The sequence below is a fragment of the Dunckerocampus dactyliophorus genome, chromosome 12 (assembly GCF_027744805.1).
Source record: "Dunckerocampus dactyliophorus isolate RoL2022-P2 chromosome 12, RoL_Ddac_1.1, whole genome shotgun sequence".
NCBI classification, from domain to species: Eukaryota; Metazoa; Chordata; class Actinopteri; order Syngnathiformes; family Syngnathidae; genus Dunckerocampus; species Dunckerocampus dactyliophorus.
This window is the reverse complement of record NC_072830.1, coordinates 30,342,464-30,370,114: the sequence shown is the minus strand read 5'-3', so window position 1 is coordinate 30,370,114 and position 27,651 is coordinate 30,342,464. Positions and strand designations below refer to the sequence as shown.

At 45.8% G+C, this 27,651-nt stretch overlaps 1 protein-coding gene across 36 annotated transcripts; it reads right to left on the bottom strand.

The window, feature by feature from the left end:
* Positions 1–244: 244 nt before the first annotated feature.
* sh3bgr (SH3 domain binding glutamate-rich protein) lies at positions 245–27,031 on the bottom strand. Of its 36 annotated transcripts, none has more exons than XR_008573057.1 (13): positions 12,837–12,974; positions 10,650–10,764; positions 9,406–9,591; positions 9,236–9,316; positions 8,812–8,904; positions 7,939–8,073; positions 7,597–7,623; positions 6,516–6,623; positions 6,251–6,392; positions 4,855–4,884; positions 3,544–3,579; positions 3,427–3,456; positions 245–960 (listed from the first exon to the last, which is right to left on the bottom strand). XR_008573057.1 is itself a non-coding variant. In XM_054793286.1 (13 exons), exons 2-12 carry the CDS (start codon positions 10,692–10,694, stop codon positions 3,436–3,438), a joined length of 705 nt encoding a protein of 234 aa, XP_054649261.1. In that variant the 5' UTR covers positions 10,695–10,764; positions 12,837–12,974; the 3' UTR covers positions 248–960; positions 3,387–3,435. The 36 variants fall into 36 exon arrangements, 31 of the variants coding, with proteins under 31 accessions (XP_054649261.1, XP_054649279.1, XP_054649283.1 ...); XR_008573056.1 differs by having other exon boundaries at positions 246–960; positions 6,600–6,623; XM_054793286.1 differs by having other exon boundaries at positions 248–960; positions 3,387–3,456; positions 6,251–6,277; positions 6,600–6,623.
* Positions 27,032–27,651: the final 620 nt, after the last annotated feature.

Below are 27,651 nucleotides of genomic sequence, written 5' to 3'. Positions count from 1 at the left end.
GCTCTTGTGTGTTGCTGTAAATGTGTTCCAATGTTAGTGGAGCTGAGTGGGGGGAGCACAGGAAGCAACATTGGGGGCGTGGGTTACGGCCACAACAGTAGCCCGTGTTAGGGATTACTGGGCCTGTTAGATGCGAGATCATTCAAACTGCAATAAAAGCCTGTTGTTCCGGCGATCAAGTCTGGTGCTTGTGTGTCTGACCTAACATTACAGTAACATTTTTATGCTTACAATTGCTTACATCTGCATTTTTGGACCAAAAACAAGCTGTATTCAAGATGATTTCTTCATTCATATCTTATGACTGGGATTGCTATACATAGAAAAGTTCTTTGAGCTCAACTCAAAAGATGGGAGCCAAAACAAGTGTTGCGTAAATATTTTTGTATATGTTTATTTATTTTTTAAACCATTTGTAATTGATTACATTTTCCATTGCATCCAAGTCTTAGTCACGTAACTCCTTCAGGAAAGTGCATTGTTTGTACAACAGTATTGCCAGAGCAGGTGTAGATTGTCCCCTTACAGTACGTCGTCCTCATTTTAAGTCCTAGTTTGTTTGTGCATCGGTCATATGGTTAAGTAAAATTTAGGTTAGACTCTGACACTTTAAAACAGAACTTGAGGTCACCTGGTGATTTATGCCAGGGACAATTTGTGTTATGAAAGTAAAATAAGATGAAAGACATAGCAGCACCACTAAGGTCCGCACGTCCATGTACAGTACTTGTCCCATAGTAAGCCTCTAAAAGCACAATAGACAAATGAAATCCATCATTGTAGTCAACAGGGAAGACAACAGGTAAGGACTTTTTGTGGCATCTTGAAGCACATGACCGCTTTGGGGTTTTTTTCCAAGGTGGGTGCAGTGCCTCCTTGGGGAGGAGTTGAAATGCTCCCCAAAGGAGCCGCAGGGGTCAGAGTTCAGGGTTCACAGGGGTCATAAGTCACAGGGATCTCCTGGAGGCGGAACAAACAAACAACAAATGAGGTCATTCATTTCCCAAGTGGATGTGATGGTGGAGGCAGCCGCCACCACCACTCTGCCAGCGTGCCACCCAATCTGGCCACTCCTCCGCGGGCGCATCTGGATCTCACTTGGCAGCTTCCTCTAACGCACTGTGACAAGGGGGCTCGCAGGGCTGGGGAGGGATTGGAATTTCTGCAAAGCTCGCTCTTCCAGAACCTGAATGTTTCCATGAGTGGGTCACAACTGGCCCGGCATGCGAAGGCTGGTAACAAGGGAGGCTTTGCAGAGCACCACTGTTTGGTGTCATTAACATCACCGGCCGCTGTGCTCCGTGCAGCTGTACTGTGCGCATTTTTTCCACTGAGCAAACACCATCCAAAGGCCGTGTTTTTCCAGCCAATCTTGCTCTAACCTTCAACATACGTGTGTGCCGGTCCTTTACGCTACGTACTAAGGTTGGTGTTGCTTAGAGTGACCAAACGTCCTCCGTTCCCAAAACACTGCTTTCACGCCCGCTACTCTGGCCTTCCGACTTGTTTTTTTTGTTATTTTTTAGAAAGCGATGGAAAGACATTATTTTTATTGGGGCATTAGGTTGGCTGTCATTAGGTTTTGCTAATATCGCTAATATTCTTTCATGTTTTTCAGTTATTCATTTGTCCAGTAAGAGCAGGCCAAAGAGCACAAAAATTCAAATAAGATTCTCCGGTTACTCAACATGGTTTGTTATGCCTAAAATAATATGTCTTACTTTAGAACTGACTGTAAGATCCCAGTTCTTTTGGCTCGGTTCAATTAGAAGACGGCTCTTTCGGCTCCCAAGGGGCGCCTGAGGATTTTTTGTTGTCTTAAATTAATTTATTACCACATTATGTGTATTGCGTAAAATGAAACATGATATCAAATGTTTATTGTTTAAATGGATTTATTTCAACCTCAATAAACTGCTGCAAAAATATATTCTGATGTTATAAAAACAAAGACCCATCTCAATAGATAAAGTAGGTCAAAATAGGTTAAATCTCTTCATGCAAATTTCTCACCAATGAATCGGCTCTAAGAGCACCATATCGTGTTTAACCCCGCCCCTCCCCCTGCTCAGTGTGGACACAAAGACGCCTCCACACATCTTGACCAATGACATTCATCTTTAACAGAAAAAAAGATGAGGAACAAAATAACCGGCTCCCAGTTGGCTCACAGGGACGCGGACCGGCTCCTGTGGTTCTTTAAATGTACTGAATCTTTGAGCAAACTTCAAGTATCATTTGAATATCTCATTGCCGGGCCAAGTGTCCTGGTTTTCGGTAAACAATATTTGGTCACCCTGGTGTTAACTGAATTAAAATTATAAATGAAATTCCGTTTTTCGCAAGTCTGCTTGAAATCAGTCTGCTGAACACCCAAAGGTTGCTTACCTAACAAACACCTCTCAGTACGACACGATGCAAGTTGTACAGCGCTGCAAAGTACAACCACAAAAGTCTACATACTGTTGAACAAACATCTCTGTGATCATTATTAAGCACAATTTTGGATACAGGTTTGCAATTGCACTGTGTGGTAAGTGTATACTGTAGTCCTCATGTACATACTGCATGTGCACTGCACAGACAGGTTTTGGCCCTGTACTGCCACCTAATGGTAAAGAATATTATAGCAGGACCCAAGTGTTGAACTCTAGCTTGATAAGGCCCCAAAAGTGTCCCAAGTGGTGATTTCCACCTCTTGTGTTATTGAGGAGAAAGCTTGCTAAACACATTCTCACTTAGACAATTTCAAGAAAGGCAAATATCCCCCTCATAGTTATTAGTGGTGATGGTAGTAATGACAATATTATATAATATATATAATATTAACCAGAATAGTATTCAAAAATGTTTGCATTTCGATTGATAGCTTCGATGCCCTGTCCGCCATGTTCAAGTAGCATCACAGCATCAGCATCACACTCGCACATTAACGCCAGCATATGTGGAGATGCTTTTTTCCTGAGCTTTTCAAAAGTGAACATGTTTTGTGAAAGCGTACTCCTGTGAAAACACGTGTGACAAATTCATAGTAAAGTTGATGAAAAGTTCATATTCATATATTTATATTCATGAGAAAGTCACGAGAAATGTCATGAGTTCATTTCATCCAAAAAGAAGCGCCCTGATTTAAACTTTTATGACCCTGCCTCTTAAAAGCATCAAAATCGAGAATCGTTAGGAACGGAAATCAAAAAAAGGAAGCGGAACCGTTCAAATTCAAACAGTGCCCGACCCGACGCGACACATCTGGCACAAGCTAAGATTTCCTACAATTTAGATTTGCCATCACACGCGGTTCTTTGCAACGTCTACATCTCTCCTCCAAAGACCCTCACAATTGTATGTTTGACAGAAACAGGCTTGAAGGAGTGGCGGTCACTCACATGAAATCTGTACCTAAAGTATAGGAGGGTGTCAGGGTACCTGCATCACCTACTCCGCAGCCTCCTCTTCCTGTAGGGAGAAACCAATTCTCATTAAGTTGGGACTTACTTGCGTATGTTAAAGCTTGTGGAAACCCTGTGGGAAATGACGTCGTACCTGTGTTTCTTCCAAATACTCCTCTTCTTCTTCTCCCTGTTTGACACATAGAAACCCAGTGAGAGATTTTTCTTAAATATTATTAGTAGTTGAAGTCAGACAAAGACAAACAAACTTCCTGGTTTCTGTTCTAGGGTGGCATTTGAAGTCCCATAAAAGACATGAAACAATAACACTCTCCTCAGTAGGGGTTATTGTATGCGGTCGTATGCTGCAGCCAATCAACATGCACCTGCTGATGGATGTCCCCCGCTAAAACAATTCGAGGGAAACTTCCTCTAATACCCCATCAAGTTATTTGACATTGTTGTACATAATCTGAGTTAAAGTGAATTTATATTCGTTAAATGTGTATTTTCTGGCTGGTCATGACACAAGAAAGTGACAGAAGACTGACGCAAAAGACCTTAGTGTCCTCCCGGTGGAACTGAAAGAGGTGACCGGGGACCGGGAAGTCTGGGCTTCCCTACTAAGACTGCTTCCCCCGCAACCCGGGCCCACATAAGCGGAAGAAAATGGATGCATAAAACAACTTTGGACGCATATTTCACTTTGGCTTTGTCTAAACTCACTTTGTGGGGAAAATATCAGAATACAGACCTGATCAAAATCTTAAGACCAATTGAAAAATGGCTAGAATGAGCATTTTGCACATTTGGATCTTAATGAGGTTTTAAGTAGAGCTACAATATGCAAAGCAAGACAGGGGAGTGAGACAAAAGTCTTAGGGGGAGACAAAAGTCTCACTCCCCCTTCTTGCTTTGCATATTGTAGCTCTACTTCAATCTTCATTAAGATCCAAATGTGCAAAATGCTCATTCTAGCCATTTTTCAACTGGTCTTAAGATTTTGATCAGGTCTGTATATAAGCAAATATATCGGCATATGAGTTTTGGTCCATGTCGCCCAGCCCTACCACAGTACGAATAAATTCGGGCTTAATGTACAGTAGCTGCACCAAAAAAAATGCAATTTGTTCCCTTGGGACTAAAACAAAACCAAAACATGAACAATCTCTGAAATATGAAAGGGAAGCCATATTTCCGCTTGTCTGGTTCACATTTGCATGGTGTATTCCTACGAAATCAGGCCGTAAACACGCCCATGCTCATGAACAACAAATGCAGTCCACCTGTTCTTCAGGGTGTCAAAACAGACACTTCACTAGCAACAACGATGTAACCTTCAAAACAGTCACAGCGAGGTTTTAGTTTGGTACGTCTTTGGAAGGGAAGACATGCATGCTGTTAGAAATCAGGCTCAAATAATGAATGAACCCAACATCATGTCTGAATGATAACAAGACAATACCTCTTCCTCTACGTCAGCCTCTTCTTCATTCTGTGAATGTGAACCACGAGGTGTTAAAACATTTTCAAAAGGTGCAACACAATCCTGGCATGTTTTCATGCTTGCACCCCATCACTTTTTTAGGAAGGTCATGCAGTCACACCAAAAGGGAGAAAAAAAAGAGGAAGGGGGACAATGAAAACATTTAGAATATTTAAAAAAAATAATTAAAAAAAAGACTCATTCCTCTTCAACCTGCAAAAAAAAACAAAAAAAAAAGGTTTAACAGAGATTTAAAAAAAAAAAAAAAAAAAGGAAACAACATAAAGAGGAACACAGCCAAGCAAAGCAGGGAAAGATCAGGTCGGATTGTTGGAATGTCTCAGGGAAGCGCACAGCCCCCCCCCCCCCCTCACAGTGTTTTGGAGAGATCACATCGCCATTTAAACCTGAAGATCTCTTCCAAAAGAGACAAGTTGAAGCCTGCACTGACATCCTGCTGTGTGGAAAAAAGGCTGCGCTGATCTCTTTTCATGTAACACAGCAACACGTGGCCCCGCACTTGCAGGGGGTCTGATGGGCATGAGAATTTAGTAGGGCATCATACAACAACGCAGGAATCAAGTATGCTGTCGTCCCAATCAATATAGTGGCCTCATTTATCTTGTACCATTTTGATACTTTATTTACTTTCAACTTCAGATCTGAAATAATCACATCAGAAAGACGCTTCACATCAAATTAGGTTTTACATGTTTTACATGTTTTACGGTACTTGCTTTGACTATAAAACGACAGAGGTCTGTTGGGGCGCTTGGCAAAATTTCACAGGGGGCCCCTCGAACCAGCTATCATCAACATCATGGTAAGGATGATTGGTGCCCCCAAGCAGCCTGGTGGCCAGGACCGCCCCTGTAAAATGTGTATTTACCAGGGGTGGGCAAACTTTGAGGCCCAAGGACCAGGTTTTATTTTTAAAGCTGACTTTAGACGAGTTGAAAAACAACGTATATTTAATACACGTGAAAGAATCAACTGCAAGAAAAAAAGCTGTCATGTACGATACAATGAACTGGCAATGAATTGCCCCCCCCCCCATGTAATGAGTAACCACCATGGTACAATGTGGGTCCCCCGCAAAACCATTTGGGATGGCCAGTATTAGGACTTTTTCACATTGTGACTTAGTCTTGTAAAAAACAACTTATTTTAAAAACATTCCTTATTATTATGAAATGACTTGATTATTATTTATTATTCAGCTTTTTCTCGAGAAATGATGTATTTTCAACTTTGTTATTAGGGGGAGGGATGTGCTGTAGAGAATTTAAGGAATGTCTGATCTACTGACAAAAGGATGAAGTGATGGAAAGTGAAAGACCATCCAAATAAAGTCAGACGACAATAATTGATCTACCTCAAGCTGTCGTAGCTCCTCCTCGTCCTATAAGGGATAACAACACACTGGCTGTTAGAAGCTGTGGGGAGCAAGAGAGCAACACAGCACACTATAGAAGAAAGTCTATTGGGGTAGTTGCTGTCAGGAGGCACCAATGGAACTGGGGAAGAAATGGAGAAGATGATGTTAGCCAAAGGGGGGGGGGGGGGGGAGAACACATGAGGTGCAAGGAAGAAGAGTAAAGAAAACTAAGGATGAATAGGATAAACGCCCCATAGCCCACCCAGGACTCGGTGGTATCAAACCCCCACACTTGGGTTGACTAAATGAGGCGAGAGTCGAAGGGGATGATGGCCAAAGCAGTTACCTCTGACTGCAAATCGTCTTCCTCCTGGGGCAAGCAAACCAAGAGATGGACATAAGGGCAAAGAAAGAGGAGGTCAAAGGCCACACAGCGCGTGCATGAAGAGGAGATGGTTGGTCATAAATGTACGGACGTGCCTGTATGCATTTAAATGGTCCTTATCATAATCTTTTTCAACAGTTTTAGTCAGAGGTCTCGCAATGGTGCATCGCAAGTGTGCCGTCTACAGTCTCGCCTTGATGCTGGAAGTTAGACCGCCTTTATTCCGACGTTTTTGTCCTTTTACTCCTCCATTTTCAACCGATTCATACCATTCAAGCGTCAAATGCTTCCGCTCGTTTCCTAAGTGTCGCGAGTGACCAAAGGCAGTTCCAGAGAGAAAGTCAATCTAACTGAACAATTACAACTTTTATTGCAAATGTTGATCATGACTTGTGTTTTTTTGAGGGGGGGGGGGGGTTTACATTTGCTGGTGGTCTCTGAATTTAGCTCCCACCAAAATCTACTGTACATTAACTCTGCACTCCAGCGTAAAAGAGCGACCACAAATGGACAAAAATGCTACACAAGCATTTGTGAGCTACAGTGCTAACATTACGGTCACATTTTAGCAGCAATATCATACCAACATATTATGTATAAAATACATGATCAAACGTCTGTTAAGTGCCTGAGGCAGAGCTGTCAGAACTAGACTTTACGACGCATAGTGAAGCCTGCTTCCTTGTGTTATATAAGGCGCCATGAACCGGTTGGCATACACATGGGGTGGCTTCATCTAGCTAGATGTTTTCATGACGTCATTTTGCAAAACAGTGGACCTTTAATTTATTGTGGAATACTCCACGTTCCAAAAGAAGGAGTGACCAGAGAAGAAGAGAAGACGACGAAAAACGTGCGATGAGAATGGAAGAAAATACACGGGAAAGTACTGCATGTGAATCATACTGCTGTCAAAAAAGGAGAGGCAGGAAAAAAACATCTTTAGCGGAAAACATACCTGCTCTTCGTCCTCCTCGGCGTGGCCCTGTTAAAAGAAAGACAAGATGCGCTTAGAGATGAACCACCAGCCACATTTAACAGCATCATCAACATCCACGACGCAAACAGTTAGGAGAAAAACAAGTCAAGGTAAACATCCTGGTACTGAAGTGACAAGAAGAGCAAGAATGTTTGTGGATTAGTAAGACAAACTCAAACGAGAGAGAGGAGATGTACAGTAGGAACCAGGAAAGCTTAGTAAAGAAGAAAACAATGTTAACGGGAATCTCGAGGTAGGAACAGAGCATCCTAGGAATGCTCGGATGGAAAGAGAAACTAGGAGTTAGCAGCCATCATTTACTGTCTCTTCAGCTTCCTCGTCTCCTTCCGTGGCTTCATTTCCTTCAGGCTCTGCTACCTCGTCCTCTTCAGCACCTTCCGCGGCCTCTTCCTGTTCCTCGTGTGCATCGCCATTACGATCCTCCTCGGGAACCTCCTTTTTGTTTTGTTTGAAGTGAAAACAAAGGCAAACAAATGAGGTTTGGGTATGTAAAGCAACCGATCAATGCAAAGTGAGTGGCACACGACTGGAGATATTCTGGAAATTAAAAATGAGGCATTAGTAGACCCTAAGGGACTAAAAGGTGAGAGGTTGAAGCAGCACAGGTGAGTAGATTGTCAGCTAGTAGAAATTAAAACCTGTTTAGTTGTCATTTTTGTGCTGTTCGAGTGAGTTTTTCCTTGCCTCTGTCGCCAAAGTGCTTGCTCATGCGGGATTCAGATGAGCAAAGTGCCTTGTTGAATGAAACTTGACGTGACTGAGTCCCTAAAATAAAATGAAATAACTTCTAATGCAAGTCATTTACATTACAAAGTAAAATCAGCTCGTGGTCCTTTTGCTAATAAAAATACTGTTTGTCCCAAAAGAAACCGTCCACCAAATGTAAATATACGAGTGTGTTAATCGTTAGCTGTCACTCATATCCCAAAAACATGTCCCATTGCAAGCCAAACATGTTGAGAGATGGTGGTAAGATGATGCATCATCCTGTGCAGGCACTGCTTAGTGAACAACGCGGGTATTTAGCGCTTGTGAATTGTCTCCAGCCACTGAGTGAAACAAAGAGTGAGTTAACGTGAAGACAGAACAGCTGTGCCTGAAGGAAAGTGATCGAGATGACAGCAAGTGTTCAGTCACACTAAAGGAAAGCCAAAGTGGGCTGCATGAATTTACTATTGAGTCACGGCGGGTTCCCTCTTCATTGGTTTCTTCGGCATGAGTGCCATTCTCCACCATGTGTTGTTCCTCGTCAGCCTGCATTGCTTCCTGCGTTGTGAGGAAAGGATGCAAGTAAACGGAAACACAATCATGGAAAGAAAGTTTGGGGGGGAGCAGAAGTTCACCATTAGGGGGCCTCTGCAATCAAACATGACATCATTTCAACATTTGCCAGCCCTCTGAATTAAAAATGTATCATGTTACAGCGGAAGGCATTCTGTTTGGTGCCGTTGGTTGACTTTCAAGTTTTGAAGACTTTGGAGGCAGGTACTCCCTAAAACATGGCTTTCTACTTTGGTGCGTCCACTCTACAAGCTTATGTAATAAAAGTAGGGCGTACGCAGACAACAATATGAACAAGGATAGAACAAGTGTAGACCTTGGAGCCTGGAGGAGGGGCCAGCCCCAAGAAGGAGAACACGGAGTTGTCTTCCTTGGCATCAAAGAATGTCTCATAGTCCTGTGGGCAAACGAAAGCAAACGTTTTACAAATGACTCCGTGAATGAATAGGTACATCATCTACTAAGTAGATGTCTGTGTCGACTGACCCCACAGTAGCTCTCCTCGTTGAAGATCTGAGGGGGAAGAGGGATGCCATTGGAGGGTTTCTTCTCCTCCGGAACATTCTGCCTCATCCACATGCGGTTCTCCTCATTGCAGGCGATGTCCAGCTGAGCATAGTCCACTTTCAGCGCTTCCAAGAAGGCCACCACATCTTGTTGCTTCTTCTTGATCTGGGAAGCACAATGGAAAAACGGATGCATGGGTTTGACCTAAAAGAACCTTAAATCGGGTACAGCACAACACTGCTGACAAACATTGGCATTTTTTTTTTATCCTTAGGACTGAAACGTCCTCAAATAAATCATGTAAATATCAGTTAGTGACTAAGAATACAACAGACATTAACAACCAATACAGACTTTCCCTACCTGACTATGAACACACCGTTTCTGTTTGGAAGAGGCTTGTCAAGCCTGATATGTTAAATAAAACACATTACATTTCATGATCAAAGTAGGGAACATATATATTATATGTCTATTTTCGTACTTTCACTGCCAGAATTAAACATGTTCGTTTATGGGATAAACAATGTATCGCTAGCATCCTTCTTTTGTACATAACTTTATTTCAGTTACAATAACGCAAACATACAAGACAAATGCTAAATAGATCGATAGATACTGTATTAACTAGAGAAATCCACGTCAAGGGAATCTCCAGCATCCCTCGTTTCCTTTTATTTGCATGTGTTCATTTTTAATAACGCAATTCAAATATAATGCGTTGTCAATTAAGTAAATGTCTTAAGCGTGTTTGAAACATTTAAAACATCAGCTTGGTTTACCAAAGTTCATTTAAACATGTACACATAGTGCAAATATTTTGTGACGAAAGAATTCTTTATGTTGTGGTGTTTGAATTAGCCTCATTGATTAAAACAATGAGGGGATGACACATCATCAAGTCATCTCACGGACCGGAATCAAACAACAGCCAATCAATGAGTGCGTTTCCATGTACACATTAGTTGGACTACTGCCATCGTTGTGATCCTTAAGGGAATGGGGACATGGGGACATGTACTGTTGGTTCGGCCCGCGACGAGACTTGTTCTAGTGAGTCTTGATTTAATGTACTCTGCTTCCAAACATAGATCCATGCCAAAGTGTTGCAGGACGGCTGTCTGGCATTTCAATTCCTACTCTGTGGCGTGGGGTGTGTGTGTGTGTGTGTGTGTGTGTGTTGCATTCGAGGGCCAAAGAAAGTGAAGAAGATTTAAACTTACCGCAGTGGATCCTGATGAGGAGGCAAGGAATACTTTGATGACCATTATGTTGCTATTTTCTTATTTGCGTAACCAGCAAGTATACAGGCTCTTGAAGGAAGAGGGTAGCCTCCCTCTATTATTAGAATATATACACACACACACACACACACACACACACACACACACACACACACACACACACACACACACATTGCTGAGGTTATTTTTGCCTCCGGGCTCCATCAGTGCAGGATTGGTGCCTTGGCCTCAGGAAGAGCAGCACTGATTGGCAGTTTCAGCTGCCACTACTGTAAGCCAGTGGACGGTTCCTTGCTGGGCACACATGGACGGAAATAGCAACAGCCTTCAGTTTTCCTAAGTAGTTAAGAGACCCAAAAGTGAGGGACTTCCAATTCATGAGTTCACCTGGAGTGTTGCCAGTGACTGGGACTCACCCTTTGCTGATAAGCGTTGTTAAACCTGCTCTTTTGTACCAAAAGTGGGTGTTTTTGCAGAGTGCATTGAGCTGTGTGAGAAATTTCAAGGCAAACTTCGAGGTTAAAGAGCGCCCCTATGTGATTTATTTTGTCAGAAGTTAGTTTTCTTGAATAACTCTTGTCGTACGTGTGGGTTTAGGATTTTGTGTAAGGAACCCAGCTCCGTAGCACAAACGCTAACTGTTTTGACTATGACGTACCGAATATGCTTTATTGATAAGCCGAGTCAAAGTTACGTTCAAACTCCTTTTAAGCCAGGTTTTCGCCAAAGCAGTACACTCCGGTTCAGTTTGGTATGGTTATCTACATGACTGGAACCAAAGTGGACTGTATTTGGATTCCACGAGGCAAGAAAAAGAACAATCCTCTACTTAAACCCTTTAATTGCTGTTTTTGTGCATGCATACACATATACCTGAATACATATGCAGATGGAAAAGTGAAGGGCTTCTCTGCGGTAGCTGGTCTTTTGTCCACTGGTCTTGAACCTGTTAGCTTCGAGTCCCCAACTCAAGCCCTTAGACTAATCTGCAGCTGAGGGACCGCACAGTACCACGACAGTCTGCCATAAAGTCCATTTAGTCCATAGAGGGTATTTCAAGAGTTTTGAAGCAATATTCAAAACGTTCACTGCTCTTTGTCAGAGCGAGAAAAACCTATTTTGAATATCCAACACACGATAGCTGAGGTAGACAGGTAGGTCAAAACATTCGTACAACCAAATATTCAGGAAATATCGTTTGATGCCAATGGAGTCTTTTGGATTTCAAATACAAGACTCAAAATGGCTGAGGTAGCTCAAGCAAAAAGGTCAGGAATATGTTCACTGTTGGCGTAAACTGATCTACAAAGACCACTGCCCGAAAACAAAGCAATGATAACACTGAATAACCTTAAACGTGAGGACGGAGGTAGCTGGTGTCAAAGGTTATTATCTATGCAAGTATTTACAGTATGCTACATCCGAGACTGGCCATTAGCGTCAACCTACATCTTTTTGCCTTCATTGGCCTTTTCAGTCTGTGTAGGCGTATTGTTGTCTAATCGGGAATTCAGTATCAATTCCAAGACCTGATCCTTCCAAAGATCCTCCCAAATAAACTGCTGCAATATTCCAGCAGGCCGATGCAAAGTCAAATACTCATCCAGCGAGTACTACAAGCTAAGCTCTTAAGCACCTATTTCAGAGACACTATGGTTGGACTCAGGCAAATCGGGGACTTCATGTGCCACAACGGACACCGCTTCAGGTCGGGGTGTCTCGTCGCCGCATGCGGAACTGTCAACTATGTAATCCGATCTCCAAGCTGGTGAACTTCCGGAACACGTTTGACTCAAAACCTCCACCTTCTTCTGTCTCTGAAAGGCTCTGTATTCGTTCATGTCCACGCCACTGTAGGCTGGTCTCCCCTTATGCAAGTTCTCAATGACCGGCGAGAATATGTATTTACGTCTCATTTTGCTCATGGATCGTGGGTATCCTCTGTGTTCGGGCGGTGTCGGGATCCAGACCACCTGATCTTCTCGCTTCTCTGGCTGCTCCAGTGCCACCATGTCTGACTTCTTCTCTTCTGTCGCTTGTGGAATGTATTCTATCACAGGTGGCTGACTGAGGATTTGTTCATCCTCTGGAACTAATTGTTGAATGCATACGTCAGGCTGGGATTGCTGCAGAGTACCATACGAGTGAGGGATACTAATGTCTCACCTGCACATTTGTCAGTGTCCTCCAACACAGGTGGACATTCAACGGGGACAGGCAGCGGCGGCTCCGTCGTTTGGTAAACCTGCCTGTCCGAGATCACGGGACGACTGACGACAGGTGGCTTCTCCTTGAGATCAGAAACGACCGACTTGACGAGACTGTCAACCTTGCTGGCGGGGGCAGACAGGACGACATCGGTCTGGACCATCTTGTTTAGTTTGCCTTTAAAATGACAAATGAAGTCTCCCTGATAAGACTGGCAACTTATTGATGCAGTCATCATATTACTGTACCTTTCTTTTTCGGTTGGTTGTTGAGCCTATAGGCATAAATATTGTGTATTTCCAGCTCTCTTTTGATGTCCTGTTTGAGCAGGCAGAAGAATACTTCACTCTTTGACTTGCGTTGTGGGATTCAAGTCATAAAAAAAACTTACATTTTCCACTTACCCGAGTTTCTTTTTTTAACTCGTAAACTTGCGTCTGCAGACAGTACGACGTCTTCCTGGCCGCCGTGATATTTTTGTGTTCCGTTGCCGCTTGCCGATTGAGGGAGCCTCGTAGAAGTTTGTTGCACTTCTCCAAATCCTACAATAAAGACAAAAAACCCAACAAATGACTAGAACTACATAAGCACTGTAAACGTGCAGTGGTGGCTTGCTAATTAGTTTCCAGTTTATCTCCAGTACTGCTTTGTCGCCCCTTCTTAACCGCCAGCCAAGTCTTTATAGGATGAGCTACTGCAACCCAACCGTGCATAAATGCTACAATTAGCGCCGCCTATAGTTACCGGGTACATGGCCTACAAAAGCAAAAACACGTCGGGGTCTCTAATTAGCGCCAGATTCAAAAACAATGGTGTTAACAGCTGTGTCTGTCGGTGACCGCAAGATGTCAGTAGCGGCATTTGAAGCATCATGCGTGGTCGGCATCCAGCAGCTTTATCTACCTCTGCTGGTGCTTTAAAATGCTGGTTGCGCTACTCAGCTGTTGGTGCGTCACTCATGCGTTACATTTGCCCTTCTGTTTACAATGAACTCATCGACAGCATTAAGGATGACTGAACAGTTGGCGCCTTACTGCACTTACAGCATTGGTTCTGTTGCTGTTGTGTTGTGCAATATACAGTAATCCCTCGTTTATCGTGGTTAATTGGTTCCGCAAATTTCCGCAAAGTGGAATTCCTTCTTAACTATGGCATAGAAAACCTGTTTAGGATCTTCCAAATATGGTTTGTAACGTCATTAGAACGTCATCATGAAATAACACCCGTGGTCACCTTTACATTTGTACTACATTTGTAATATAGTAGTTACACGTCATAGAAGACATCAACAAAACTAATGTAAATGTATTCCGTGTGGGGGACAGGAAGGAAGATTGGGGGTTCAGAGTTTAATTTTAGCTTGAAATGGGTTATGGCCTGCAATAAAAGCCTGTCGTTCTGGCGATCAAGTCTGGTGCTTGTCTCACCGAGCAATTACTGACACCTAGTGACCAATGCAGATTACATTGAAAATGTCAATGTGTCTTTTTTAATGGCTTATATTTGCATTTTAGTTCATTTAGCCATTTTTATCCTTGAAAATGCTTACTGTGGACAAAAAATATGTACAATTTGCTTACATTTTTTTTTACTAACAGTAGGCTGTATTCAACTATGATTTATCAATATTGTTTGAAAAACGTGACAGTGAAGCAGCAAAACTCAAACGGCGATGTGGCGAGGGACGACTGTACTTGTTAATAAATGACGTTATGGTCAAAGAGAGAAACGCTTTCTTTCCACTTCATCATTGAAGTCAAATAAGGAAGTTGTTCTATAAAATGAGTTCATTATCATAACAGCCTCTCCAATTATTGCCTGCTTCCATGTGACGCCCCGCCCTCCTGGCACTTTACGTAAATAAACACCTCGGGTATAAAGACAGCATTTTATCACCTCATCATCCATCTCTATCCAGCATCTCCAGGACGTACATTACAGAGCGGTGGTTTTGCATTATGGAAAAGTGGCCCACTACGTATATTGTGGTGACAGATTATTTACAATATACTGCAGGTTACCTTCACATTTTACGATCATGTGTACAGCTAAAAATAAACACATTATCAAGATACTATGTTGGTGCAAAATAAACGTATTATCATCTCTACGGTGATGCTTTTGGAGTCATTTCATTTGTTCCTGCCTTGACATTGCTTTTCCTCCCTGAATTAAGAAAGGACATCAGAAAATATGAAAGATCTGTCATGTTGGGATTGCTGCTGCATCCTGAGGCGTCCAGACATACCTGTATTCGCCTGTCCTTTTCCTGCAGTTGGACGGAGACCTCGGTCAGCTTGCGAGACAGTTCGTCCTTCGCCGGCAAGGTTTGTTCCTTGACGACCCGCCGCTGCAGCAGTTGGATCTTGTCTTTAACGTCGGTCAGCTCCTTCTCTGTCACCTGCAGCTTCCACGCCAGGTTGTTACGACAAGTGCGCGTCCCACACAGAAGCTTTTGCAAGTCTCGGACCTCGTTGTCGTTCTGTGTCAGCACCTAAGGAGGACGAAAGGGCAGCTGTTTCTAATATGCTGTTTTTGGGGACAATACAGATGGAGATGTCTCCAACCTCAGAAATGCTGTCTTCAGTGTCTTGGTAGTTCTGTAGCGCCACCGTGTGGCGATGCTGGACTTTCTTTAACAGCTTGGTCTCTGTCTTCACCTCAATCAGCTGCAGCTTCAGGTCATAGTTCTGGTTCTTCAGATCCTTAATGCTGTTGGAGTACGAGGAATGGATCCTGGTCTTAGCATTGTTGATTGGAGGCAACTTCAGCTTTATTTCTGAAATAAAACTCAAAATCATTCATATAGATGACGTGTTTTCCAACATATAACACTGTTATTTGCTAAATGACATTTGTTGTTATTTGACATTTCCAATGCTACACTTACAGTACCGGGCCAAAGTCTTGAGCCACCGCTACTTGTACTGTTCTGTGATGTGGTAACAGTCGGACTGACAGCAGGACTGCACAAGAATCACAAAACCGAGTTCCACAAAACTTCATAGAGGGTTGACGCATGGACCAAGGAGTGGTGAGCATGTGTATAAAAAGCTACTCATCTGCGCCCCAACCCCCACAATCATAATGGCACCTCCACCTCCTGGTTTAGTTACACCCCCCATGCACCAGGAAGTAGTTTGCTATCTAGCCAACAATCACAACACTGACTTGCTGATATACGGCGGCAACGTCCAAATGCTCCAAACACCACAAACACCACGTAACTGGAAAATACTGCAAACTAAAAATGCTGCAATAACATAAAGGCCGCAGGATCAAAACACAAAGAAAAAAAAACAAACACAAACCCCCACGACACATGCTGCAAGTTCACGGAACAAAGTGAAAGTTAGCCAGACGAGCAGGGGCGCCGGACCTGAGGATACTCCTCTTTAAGGGCTGAAGATGGAATATTTGACAGCTAAGTGTTTAACAAAGACAAAAAGAAAAACTACCTTTTCTTTCCCCCAAATCTTTGGTAGGCTGGCATCTTGCAGCGTTTATTTGGTTGTTTTACAGTTTTCATTTCCAGCCTTTTCTCGTGTTTCTGGGTTTCGATTATTTCCGAGTTTGGACATTGCTGCACGTTTGCCCCATATCGGCCACCGTAGACGGGTGCTGTACCGACATTCTCATCACCGGTCACTAGAGTCCAGGCCCACACTGCATCCCATACGGATGATGATGAAGAAAGAAATGATTTTTAAGTATATAAAATGTTGACGGGGGCTTCTACATTGACCTGGTTGACCAATTGCATGCGAGTTAAGCCATCCCACATGATACTACTCAGCGATTCACATCCATGCACTCCAGGCGCTAAGTTTATGACTCAAGACACAGAGACAGACGAAAGAGAAGCGAGTGACTCGGAAGAACGAGTGAGATACGGGAAAAGAAGAGAGAAACAAGTGAGACTTACAGAGAAAGGAAAACAGACCCGACCTTTGCTCAGGGAAATGTTCTGCATCTGGACCTACTTGAATTTGGCTTGAACACCCTTTTTCTAGATATGTAACAGCAATGCAGTGACAACACACAATGCCAATCAGAAGTTTTGAGACACTTTTGCATCTCATTGAACGAGAAAGCGTCTCCAAACTTCTGCATAGCGCTGTACAATAACACTGAACAAAAAAAGTGCTTTACGTCATTGCATCACGTGCCATGCATACCTTCGGTTTTTCTATACGGATTCAACTTCTTGTCGTCCATGGTTTTGTGCAACTGTGTTTTACTTTGGAAAACCACGTTGCGTGCCTGCGGGGTCATCCTAGGCAGAGAGCCTGACCGCGTGTCGCTGGCGTGGATTCCCCCCGCGTCCACACGCGTCTTGATCGAAAAGGCCCTCTGACTCATCCTCATCGCCTTCCCGCACACCTCTTCTCACCGGGAAAAAGCAAGTCCGCGCCGAGAGGGGCGGCCCGAAAGCAGCATCGCCACCAGCAGCTCATACGTCAAGGCTGTGACAGGCCCAATGCGACTGGAGTGGCGCTTTCATTGTCGCATTCCGTGACGTCACGACCTTCATATCAGAGCACAGAGGCGGACGACACCCACAGATATACAGCTGGACGACACGCATGACGTCATCGCAGATGCATTTAGGGAATGCAGCCTGTAGCAAGTCAGCGTGAGGATGGCAGGTGGAGGTGAGCGGATCGATCCAAACATCGATGGTAGCGCAATGATGGTGGTGGTGCCGCTGTTGGATCGATACTATCTATTTTTAGTTCCTGATGTTTATCTTCACAAATATCTGGTTTTGCTGCGTGCATAGCATTCAATATATGTGCCGTTTACTTTACTCTGCTCAAACAATTGAAATAAAAGGAATAATTGTATTCTTTTCTTGATATTTTTCAAATGTCTCATATTGTTGTGTCATCTTGACAAAGTTCAAGTAACGTATTATTTGGTATCAGATCGATACAAAGTTTTGCAGAATCGCCCACCCCTCGTGACAGGTAGGAATGACGGCAGGTGGCCACAACCAAGTTTTCCTCGACTCCTAATCCAATTAGCATCTTTGCTTCTCGTGATGTCATTTTGAAACATATCGTTTACTAAGCTCTTAACTGGTTTTAAATGACATTCTATCCAGACCAATTTAATTTTTTATTTGTACACTGACACAATTTAGCATTTTGACATGCTTTGGTATTGATAGCAAATTTGTAATTACTTCTACATTTCAAAAAAACAAAACATTAGTTTAAGTTGAACATTGAAAACTAAATATTAAAAGAATGTAATATTTTATTACATAAGTAATTGTAGTTATTTCTATGTAATAATGTATTATTGGTAGGAGTAGTTGGAGCAATAGCAGTATTGTATTCCATCGTATTTAATTGTAAATACCAATTAAAAGCATTACACTTTCACTCAGTTGTCGCTTTCTTTGAAGTGTGCGCAGTACTACCACATTAACCCGCATATAAGACATTTTATGCACAATACTACCATATTAACCCGCATATAAGACATTTTATGCACAATACTACCATATTAACCCGCATATAAGACATTTTATAAGATATGTCTGTAAAAAAACTGTCTAAAAAGACAGGTCTTGTATTTAGTTTTATGTCTTATATTTAGCCATTTTTTGTATTTTTCCAATTCTAATTTAGTACTATAATTACATATTTTATTAATATATTCTCCTCTCCTGAACCAGCAAATTAAACACCTTAGACGCCTAACCAACCCAAACTGGAAGATCTGGAGGAGTACATCGACGGGTGCTTCGAACGTGTAGTTATGGGAAAATCACCGAAGACACCAAACCCCAAACGGAGCCGTCCAGAAGACTCACCTGGAGGAATATCTCCGCCAGGCACTGACATCAAAGACATCCTTGAGTCCATCGACAAGAGGCTGATTTGCCTGGACGGCCGCCTCGCTCTCGTCGAGGTACTTCACAAAGAATTCCAGGCCATCCGTGAATCTCTGGAATTCAGCCAAAACCAGATCGTCTCCTTGGTTACGGAGAACGCCACCCTCCGCGAGTCGGTGAAGTCCCTCACCGACGGAGTTTCACAACTCGTCCAGGAAAACAAGACCATGAAGGAGACGATTCTAGACCTCCAGGCCCGGAGCATGAGGGACAATCTGGTCTTCGCGGGAATTCCCGAAAAATCTGAGGAGGACCCGGAAGAAGCGGTGAGGGCCTTCATGGCGCAACAACTCAAACTCCCAGCGGACGCCATCCAAAACATCACTTTTCACCGCGTTCACCGCTTGGGAGCCAAGAAGCCAGAGAACCGTAGGCCGAGACCCATCGTGGCGAAATTTGAACATTTCAAGCAGAAGGAACAGGTGAAGGGCCGAGGTCGGGAGCTGAAGGGGACGGACTTCAGCGTCAACGATCAATTCCCCCGAGAAATCCTCGACAGGCGCCGACGCCTATTCCCTGTTCGGAGGAAGTTCATCAACGAGGGATGCCGAGCTGTCATCACGGTGGATAAACTCTTCGTTAATGGACAACTTTACCGCGACCGGGAAGTAACACCGTGGCTGTATTGATATGGTAACTAATGATCTATCTCAAACAGGTAACTTTTCTTTCTATCTCGCAGCGCGCACACTTGTAGCGTTTACAATGTTACTGTCTGCTTCCACTTTACCCCTCCCCCCCGTTTTTTTTTCTCTCTCTATCCCACTGTATAAATGCACAGCCTTTCTTCTTTTTTTGTCCTTTTTTTTCTTCTTCTATTTCTTCCTCTTCTATTCCCCCCTCTGTCTCACGTTTTCTCCCCTCCTCATATTGTCACATATCCTCTTGTCTGCCAGCTGTCTCCTTCAATCAGCATCTCCTCACAGTGACATCATACACCCTCAAAGTCCAATCCCAACCAAATTCAAGCTATTCACACAAATACACACACGTGCACGCATTCTTCTACACATACACATCATATTCCACTATTGATACGGATATCACAACTACTCACAAGCACGCTCATCTCACTTATGCATAAACCCACATCATGTCCTCACTTTAGTTGTCTTAGTTCATTCAGGATTACTATGTTACACTTTGCCTATGTACAAATTAAGCATACATTATGTACTGTATATACTCCCATTAATTTTACTTCCAGGTACACATACTTTGCATTTGATCTTGTTTACACACACATCACCAAAAGCTAGTGTAGGATGAACTCACTGCAGTTTGTCACTTGGAATGTCAGGGGAGTTGGGTCGATAGAAAAAAGACAAAAAATTTTTAATCATTTGAAGAACACCCAAGCAGACATTGTCTTATTACAAGAGACTCACATGTCCAAGTCAGCTGTCCATACACTTCACTCACCACAGTTCCCACACACATATTTAGCAAGTTACAACTCCAAACAGAGAGGGGTAGCTATTTTAATTAACAGGAGGGTGAATTTTACACTCCACAACACTATTACAGACACAGAAGGGAGATATATAATTATGAACATATCTGTTGATAATGTACATTTCTGCATTGCCAACATATATGGTCCGAATGTTGACGACCCCTCCTTCTTTCATGCCTTCTTTTCTTCTCTCTCTGCACATTTGGATACAAATATGATCTTGGGAGGGGACCTCAACTTAGTATTTAACCCAGAAGTGGACAGGTCTAGCCCAGCTGGGAGACATCGTGAGTCTCAATCAACATCGATACTGAAGAAATACATGAATGATTTTGGTCTTTGTGATGCTTGGCGCTCTTATCACCCTACTCACAGGGAATATACCTATTTCTCACCAGTGCACCACACCTACTCTCGTATTGACTACTTTTTGACAAGCAACTCAGTCATATCAGACATCTCAAACATTCACATACACCCTATCACCATTAGTGACCACGCCCCAGTCTCTCTTTTTCTCACTAACCAAACAATGAGCACTCCTACTAGATGCTGGAGATTAAATACATCATTACTAAAAGACTCAGACTTCCTAAAATACTTTGAAAGAGAGTGGACAATGTTTTTAGACTTCAATGACCAACCCGGTGTTTCGGCTAGTATTCTGTGGGAGGCAGCAAAAGCAGTAATGCGCGGAAAAACCATTTCATATTCATCATATAAGAAAAAGAAAGAGAGATTACTAGAATCAGAGTTGGAGAAAAAAATCCAACTCCTCGAAACCGCTCATGCTGACTCAAAGGATGAGCATATCCTAAGTAACCTAAGGAAACTGAAACTAGACTTAAAAGAAATTACTGACAAGAAAATTCAGTTCCAACTGCAGAGACTACGTTTGGAAAAGTTTGAGCATGGCAATAAACACGGAAAATACTTAGCTAACCAGCTAAAAGTCAATAAAGAAAAAAGCTCTATCTCCTCCATTAGAAACTCAGGAGGTCACATCACTCACCTCCCGGAAGAAATTAATTCTGTCTTTAGGAGCTTTTATAAAAATCTATATACACCTCAGATTAAACCATCTCTCCCAGATATCAAAACATTTCTCAACAACATAGAATTACCAAAATTAAATGACGAACAGGTGACCAACTTAGATGTACCCATTTCATTAATAGAACTCCATAACGCTCTACACCGGTTGCTGAATAATAAAGCACCAGGACCTGACGGTTTCCCTGCCGAGTTTTATAAAACATTCTGGCCATTACTATCTCCAATATTTCTTAGAATGGTTTTGGAAATTAAAGACAGTTCATGCTTGCCTCCATACATGAACTCAGCTACAATCAGTCTCCTGCTGAAACCGGATAAGGACCCAACACTACCTTCCAGTTATCGTCCAATTTCACTGATTAATGCAGATCTTAAAATAATATGCAAAGCGTTAGCTATAAGGCTGGAAAAAGTTACCCCTCATATAATACACCCTGATCAATCAGGATTTATTAAGGGGAGAAACTCAACTAGCAATGTACGCCGTCTAATCAATCTGATTGATTACTCTATCATCCATAATTTAGAAACCACAATTGTCTCATTGGATGCTGAAAAAGCATTTGACAGAGTAAACTGGAAATTTCTCTTTGCAACACTACATAAATTTGGCTTTGGAGACTCATTCAGAACATGGATTAAAATACTATACAACACCCCGAAGGCCTCTGTTCGGACCAACAATCACATCTCTCCAGAATTTACTTTACAAAGAGGTACTAGGCAAGGGTGTCCACTCTCTCCCTCACTATTTGCTATCTTGATCGAACCTCTTGCAGCTGCAATTCGACAACATATAAATATTAAAGGGATCCACACCACAAATGTTCATCATAAGATAAGCCTTTATGCTGATGATGTATTACTCTTCCTGGATAATTCACATTCTTCACTTCACGAATCTATCTCACTCATTAACAATTATAGCACCTTCTCAGATTACTCCATTAACTGGTCTAAATCCACAGTACTGCCCATTAACTTTGGTTTCCAGAGCACCCCCTCTATACCACTGTGTTCAGGGAACATTAAGTATTTGGGTATTAACATTTCCTCCAACCTGTCAGACCTGATCCGCTTGAATTATACTCCACTATTGAAGTCAATAGAAGATGATCTTGCACGTTGGAGAACCTTGCCCATCTCACTTACAGGCAGAGTATCCACCGTGAAAATGATGATTTTACCCAAGGTTAATTATCTATTTTCCATGATCCCCACTAAACCATCTATAATTTGGTTCAAGTCATTAGACTCATATATAAATAAATTTCTTTGGAAAAATAAGCCAGCACGAATAAGTCTCAAAACATTACAAAAATCTAAAGAATATGGGGGCTTAGAACTCCCAAACTTCTCCAACTACTTCCTTGCAAACAGGTTACAGTATATCTTAAAATGGATCAACCCTAACCCATTGGATTATTTATGGCTAGACATAGAACAATCACTTAGCCACGAAATCCCAATTTGTAACCTGTCCTTCATTAGCCAAATCCTCCGAAAAAATAATTGTTTTAAAAGTATAAATATAAGCAACACTCTGACAGCTTGGTGGGAATTTTTAAAAATAACAAAATTCTCGCTCACTCCTTGCCAATACACTCCCGTTTGGAATAATCCTGACATCTTGCTTAAAAAGAAACCATTAAATTTCCCAACATGGCACGAAAAAGGAATAAGTTGTATGAAAAATATAATTATAGGAAACAACTTTATCTCATTTAACGACCTTGTTACACAGTATGGAATAAATCATAACAAATTTCTTGAATACATACAAATTAAATCCATAATTAAAGCAAGTTTCAGGACCATATCATGGGAAAGCAATACCACTATTGACCAATTTTTAAAAATATCTGCCCCTAAAACATTATCTAAATTATATATTCTACTTTCAAAAAATGACAACACAATTGGAGTACCAATCTCCAAATGGAGCTCAGATTTATCTACAAGCTGTGACCCTGAATTTTGGAAGCAAATATGTCTTAATGCTTCCCGGTTAATCAATAATCCCAACCTACAGCTGATTCAGTTTAAAATCCTTCATAGAGTACACTACACAGGACATAGAATGTTTAGAATGGGCTTAACTGACTCTAACATCTGTACACACTGCTCAGACCATAGAATAGATGACTACTTACACTCCATGTGGACCTGTGCTCCCATTAAAAATTTTTGGCACGGAGTGTGTGAGTACCTATCTTTGGCACTTGGGTTCTCCATTCCTACCTCTCCTTTACTATGCCTGCTGGGCGATCTCTCCACAATTGATGTAGAAACAAATCAAACACAGCTTCTCATCACTGCATTAAGCATCGCCAAGAAAACCATTCTCATCAATTGGAAATCAAGGAAGAAACTGAACATAGCTCTTTACAAAAATCTTTTGTTAGATCATATAGCTATGGAGAGAATGTCTGCTGAATCTAAAGAACAAATGTCAGAATTTCAGTCTATATGGGCACCAATAATTAATTCCCTGACCTGACTCTCAGGGGGGTGAGGGCATCTGTCTCTGCCCCTGGGGGTCTCGTTCATCTGGCGTGGGGTGTGGTCCTGGTCGCTGGGTGGGCCTGGTACCTCGGGGGCGGGCGGTGGCGGGCTTGGTGTCCCGGGTCTTCTTTGCTGGGCTGCCTGCCTGGGGGGGCTGGTGGGTGGGGGTGGGGAGGGGTCCGGGTTGGGTGATGGGGCGGGGGCGGGGTCGGGGGGGTCGCCCAGGGGGCGGCGTTGGTTGGCCTCCGGGGTGGTGGGTGGATGGGGTGCTGCATCCTGCTGGTGCCGGGCGCCTACTGCTGCTGGGGGGGCCCGTGTGCGGCTGGTGGCGCTGGCTCTCCCTCGCCTCCTTTGCCTCTGGGGGTGGGGCGGGGACTGCCCTGGGCCCTCCTGCTCGGCTGCCGCGTGGGGCCGTCCGGTGTGGGGTGTGGGGGCCGGCCTCTCCCCCTGGTGGGGGCGCGGGTGCCTGAGCCCAGCTGCCCCCGCGGAGCCATCTCCCCTGGGTGGGAGGGTGGTTTGGGTTGCCCCTTTTTATTTATTTATTTTTATTTTATTTTTTTTTTAAATTATTTTATTTTATTTTATTTCGCTGATTTATGTGTGTGGTGTATGTGTGATAGGTGGGAGCTGCCTGTTATCCTCCGGCGCCTGTGGCTGTCCCCCGGGTGACGGGGGGCGCGGAGGTGGGGGTCGCGGATGTGCGGTTTGGGCTCGGGGTGGGGGGTGCGTGGTGCTGGGGTGGGGGGGATCCCTTGCTTTCTCCCCTCAGGGACGGGGCCGCTGTGGCTCGGTGGGTGGGGCGTGTGGGGGCCGTGGGCGGGTTGCGCGGTGGGGCGGGCGGCGTGGTGTCCATCTGCGTGGTGCTTCCCGGGATCGGCGGGAGGATGCTTGCTCCGGGGTGGGGCGGTCGGGGGGTGGCTTTGGCCGGGGGCTTGGGGGTCGGGCTGGCGGGGGGCTGGCGGGCGGTCCCTGCTGCCTGCTGGTGTCAGGCTGGTCCTTGCTTCCGGGCCGGCGGTTGTCTCCCTCCCTCCGGGGTTTCCCCCTTGGCGTGTTGGTGGATGGGCGGGGGGTGGGGCGGTGGCCGGTCTGTGGCGTGGCGGTGGGCGGGGCGGGCGGGGGCATCTGCTTGGGCGCCGGGCGGGGGCCGCTCCTCTCGCGGGCCCGGTCGTGCGGTGCTTGCTTCTCTGTCCCTCCCTGGCGCCTCTGGCCTGCGTGCTTCGTGGGTGCGGCCGTGCTCCGCTCTATGTGGGGTCCGGTGCTCTTGTGGTCGTCGTGGTGTTGCTCCCTTGCCGGCCGTGGTGGTATGCGGGGGGCGCGTGGGCGCGGCTCCCGCTGTCCTGGTGGCGGTCGGATCTGCCTTGGGGGCGTGTGGCTTGTCCGTGGTGTTTGGCGGTTTGGGGGTGGCGCTGTGAACGCTACCTCCGGTGGGGCTCCGGTGTTGGGGGGCACTGGGGGTATCGCCTCTGGGGGGTTGGGTGGGCCGGACTGGGCATCCTGGCGGGCCGGGTAGGGCCTGTGGTGTGTCCTGCGGCACGCCCGAGCCTGGGCTGTGGTGGGCGGCCGGTCGGTCATGTGTCCTTGGTCCCCCCCCTGCTCGGTTTGGGCGGCGTTGGGGTGTGGGGCCCCCGTCCTTCCTGTGCCACTGCACCACCTCACATATATATAGGACATTGGGGGGTGGCCTACGGTCGGGCGTGATTGGGGAGGGGAGCTGCCTTGCGGGGCTCCTTTGCTCCTGCTGTGCCACTGACCTGTTGCCCCCCAATTTTAATCGCAGAGTAGACACTTAGGGTTTGGGGGGGCTGGCCAGGTGAGGGGCCCTCCGAGCGGCAGCTGTCCCCCGATTTTAATTGCATCATTAGCTATCATCCACATACACTCCATATACATGCACACAGATACACCATCCTCTTTTATTTTATTTTATTTATTTATTTATTTTTTTTAATTGCATCATAGACACTATCACACCTTATCACATACACGGGTGGGGCGGGCTGGATTGGGGTGCCTCGTGCACCTCGGCGTCTGCCCGCCAGGGTCGGCGGTGTGGCCGGGGGCCTGGACGTCGCGGTGGCTCGCCCGGGGCGGCCTGGCCTGTGGGGTGCCCTTGTCTGGTTCGCCTGCCCTTCCCTGGGGTGGCCCTCTGGGGCCTGTTGATGCCGGGGCTTGCGCCGGGGGGGGCGGCTTGCGGTGCCCCCCCTGGACTGACACGTGCCGCGGGCGCCTCTGCGCTCTTGGGGCGGGTTCGGCGGTCTCCGGGGGGCGGTGCTGGTGCTTCGGGTGGCCCGTGTGCTGTCGCGGCGGCCGGTGGTTGCTGCGCTGTGGCGGCTGCTGGGGCGCCGGGCCAGCTGGTGGGTTGGGGCTTGGTCATGCTTGCGGGTACTGTGGGCCTGGGTGGCGGGGTGGGGGTGGGGGGGCGGGTGCCCTGGGGCCGGGCTCGCTGGGGGGGGTCGTGCTCTGCCGGGCGCTTGGGCGTCAGTCGCCGTTGCGCTTTGTGCGCTGCCGGGCCGCTGTCTGTGTCCTCGCCTCCCCCGGTCTGTCTGTGGGCTTGTCGGGGGTGGGGCTCCGGTGCGCGGGTGGTGCGCTGTCGGCTCTGGTGGCATGTGGCTGGTCTGGCTTCTGGTGGTATGTGGGGGCCGTCGGCTGGTCGGCTGCTGGTCTCGCCTTCTCGGCGCTGGTGCTTGGCCTCCCTGCGGCTTGGGGTGTGGTGCTCCCGCTCTCTCTTCGGGGTTTGCTGGCCCGCGGGTCTCGGTTGGCGCTGTGTGGTGGTTCGCCTGGCTGCTCGCCCGTTTTCCCGCCTGCCTGCTCGGTTTCCCGCTCTCCTCCTCGCTGACTCCCCTGTCTGCCTCGCTGGCGGCGTCCTACCGCTGGGGGGGTGTGGCCGGGTGTCTTCCTGCTCCCCGGCGGTCTGCGCTCTCCGCCCCTGGGTTCTGAATCGTATGTCTGGGACCCCGGGGTCCCCGGCTCCGCTGCTCCTTGGGTTACCAACGGGGGATAGGGTGGGGCTTCCGGGTGTCGGGCAGTCGACCACTGTGTGTGTGTGTGTGTGTGTGTGTGTGTGTGTGTGTGTGTGTGCGCGCTTGAGTAAGTAAGAGTGTGTATGAGCGTGCGCATAGGGGTGTGTTTGTGCGTAGGAGTGTTTATGTGCGTGTGTGTGGGTGCGTAGGAGTGTGTATGTGCGTGCGTGTGTGTATTTTTATTTATTTATTTATTTTAGTTATTTATTTGGGGGGGGGGGGGGGGGGGGGCATACAGGGGTTTGCTCCGTGGGGTCAGGTGCTGGGCGATACATCTCTGCCGCCCGTGCCTCCGCCGGGTGGGTGGAGGGTGTGCCTCCTGCATCCCTTGGCGGGGCGGCCCTGTGTCGGGGGTCGGGCGGGGGTTGGCCCGGGGCGGGCCGGGCTCCGCTCCCTGGGGGTGGGGGTGGCGGTGGGGGGGAATTGGCGCTTCCGGCGCGGGCGGGCTTCTTTCCGGCTGTGGAGGCGTCTCTGGGCCTGCCGGTTTGTGGCCCCCGGTACCCGTCTGCCTTTGTGGGGTGTGATCTCTCGCTGGTCTCGGGGGTTGGCAGTCCTCCGGCCCGCTGGCGCCCTGTCCTTGGCTGGGATTACCTCTCTTCGGCCCCTTACTGGTCTTCCCGGGGGGGGGGGGGCTCTCTGGGCTGGCTCTTGGGGCACTGATCTTTGTGCTGCCTGCCCCTATGGGCCTGGTGGCCTTCTGGCGGCCGGGGCCCGGCCTTGCTATTTGGGGCGGGGCTCTCTGGGAGGTGGAAGGCGGCCCCTTTCCTTTCATGCACTCTCAGTGACAATCACACGCCCACACATTCCTGCACCTTTATATATATATGAAGT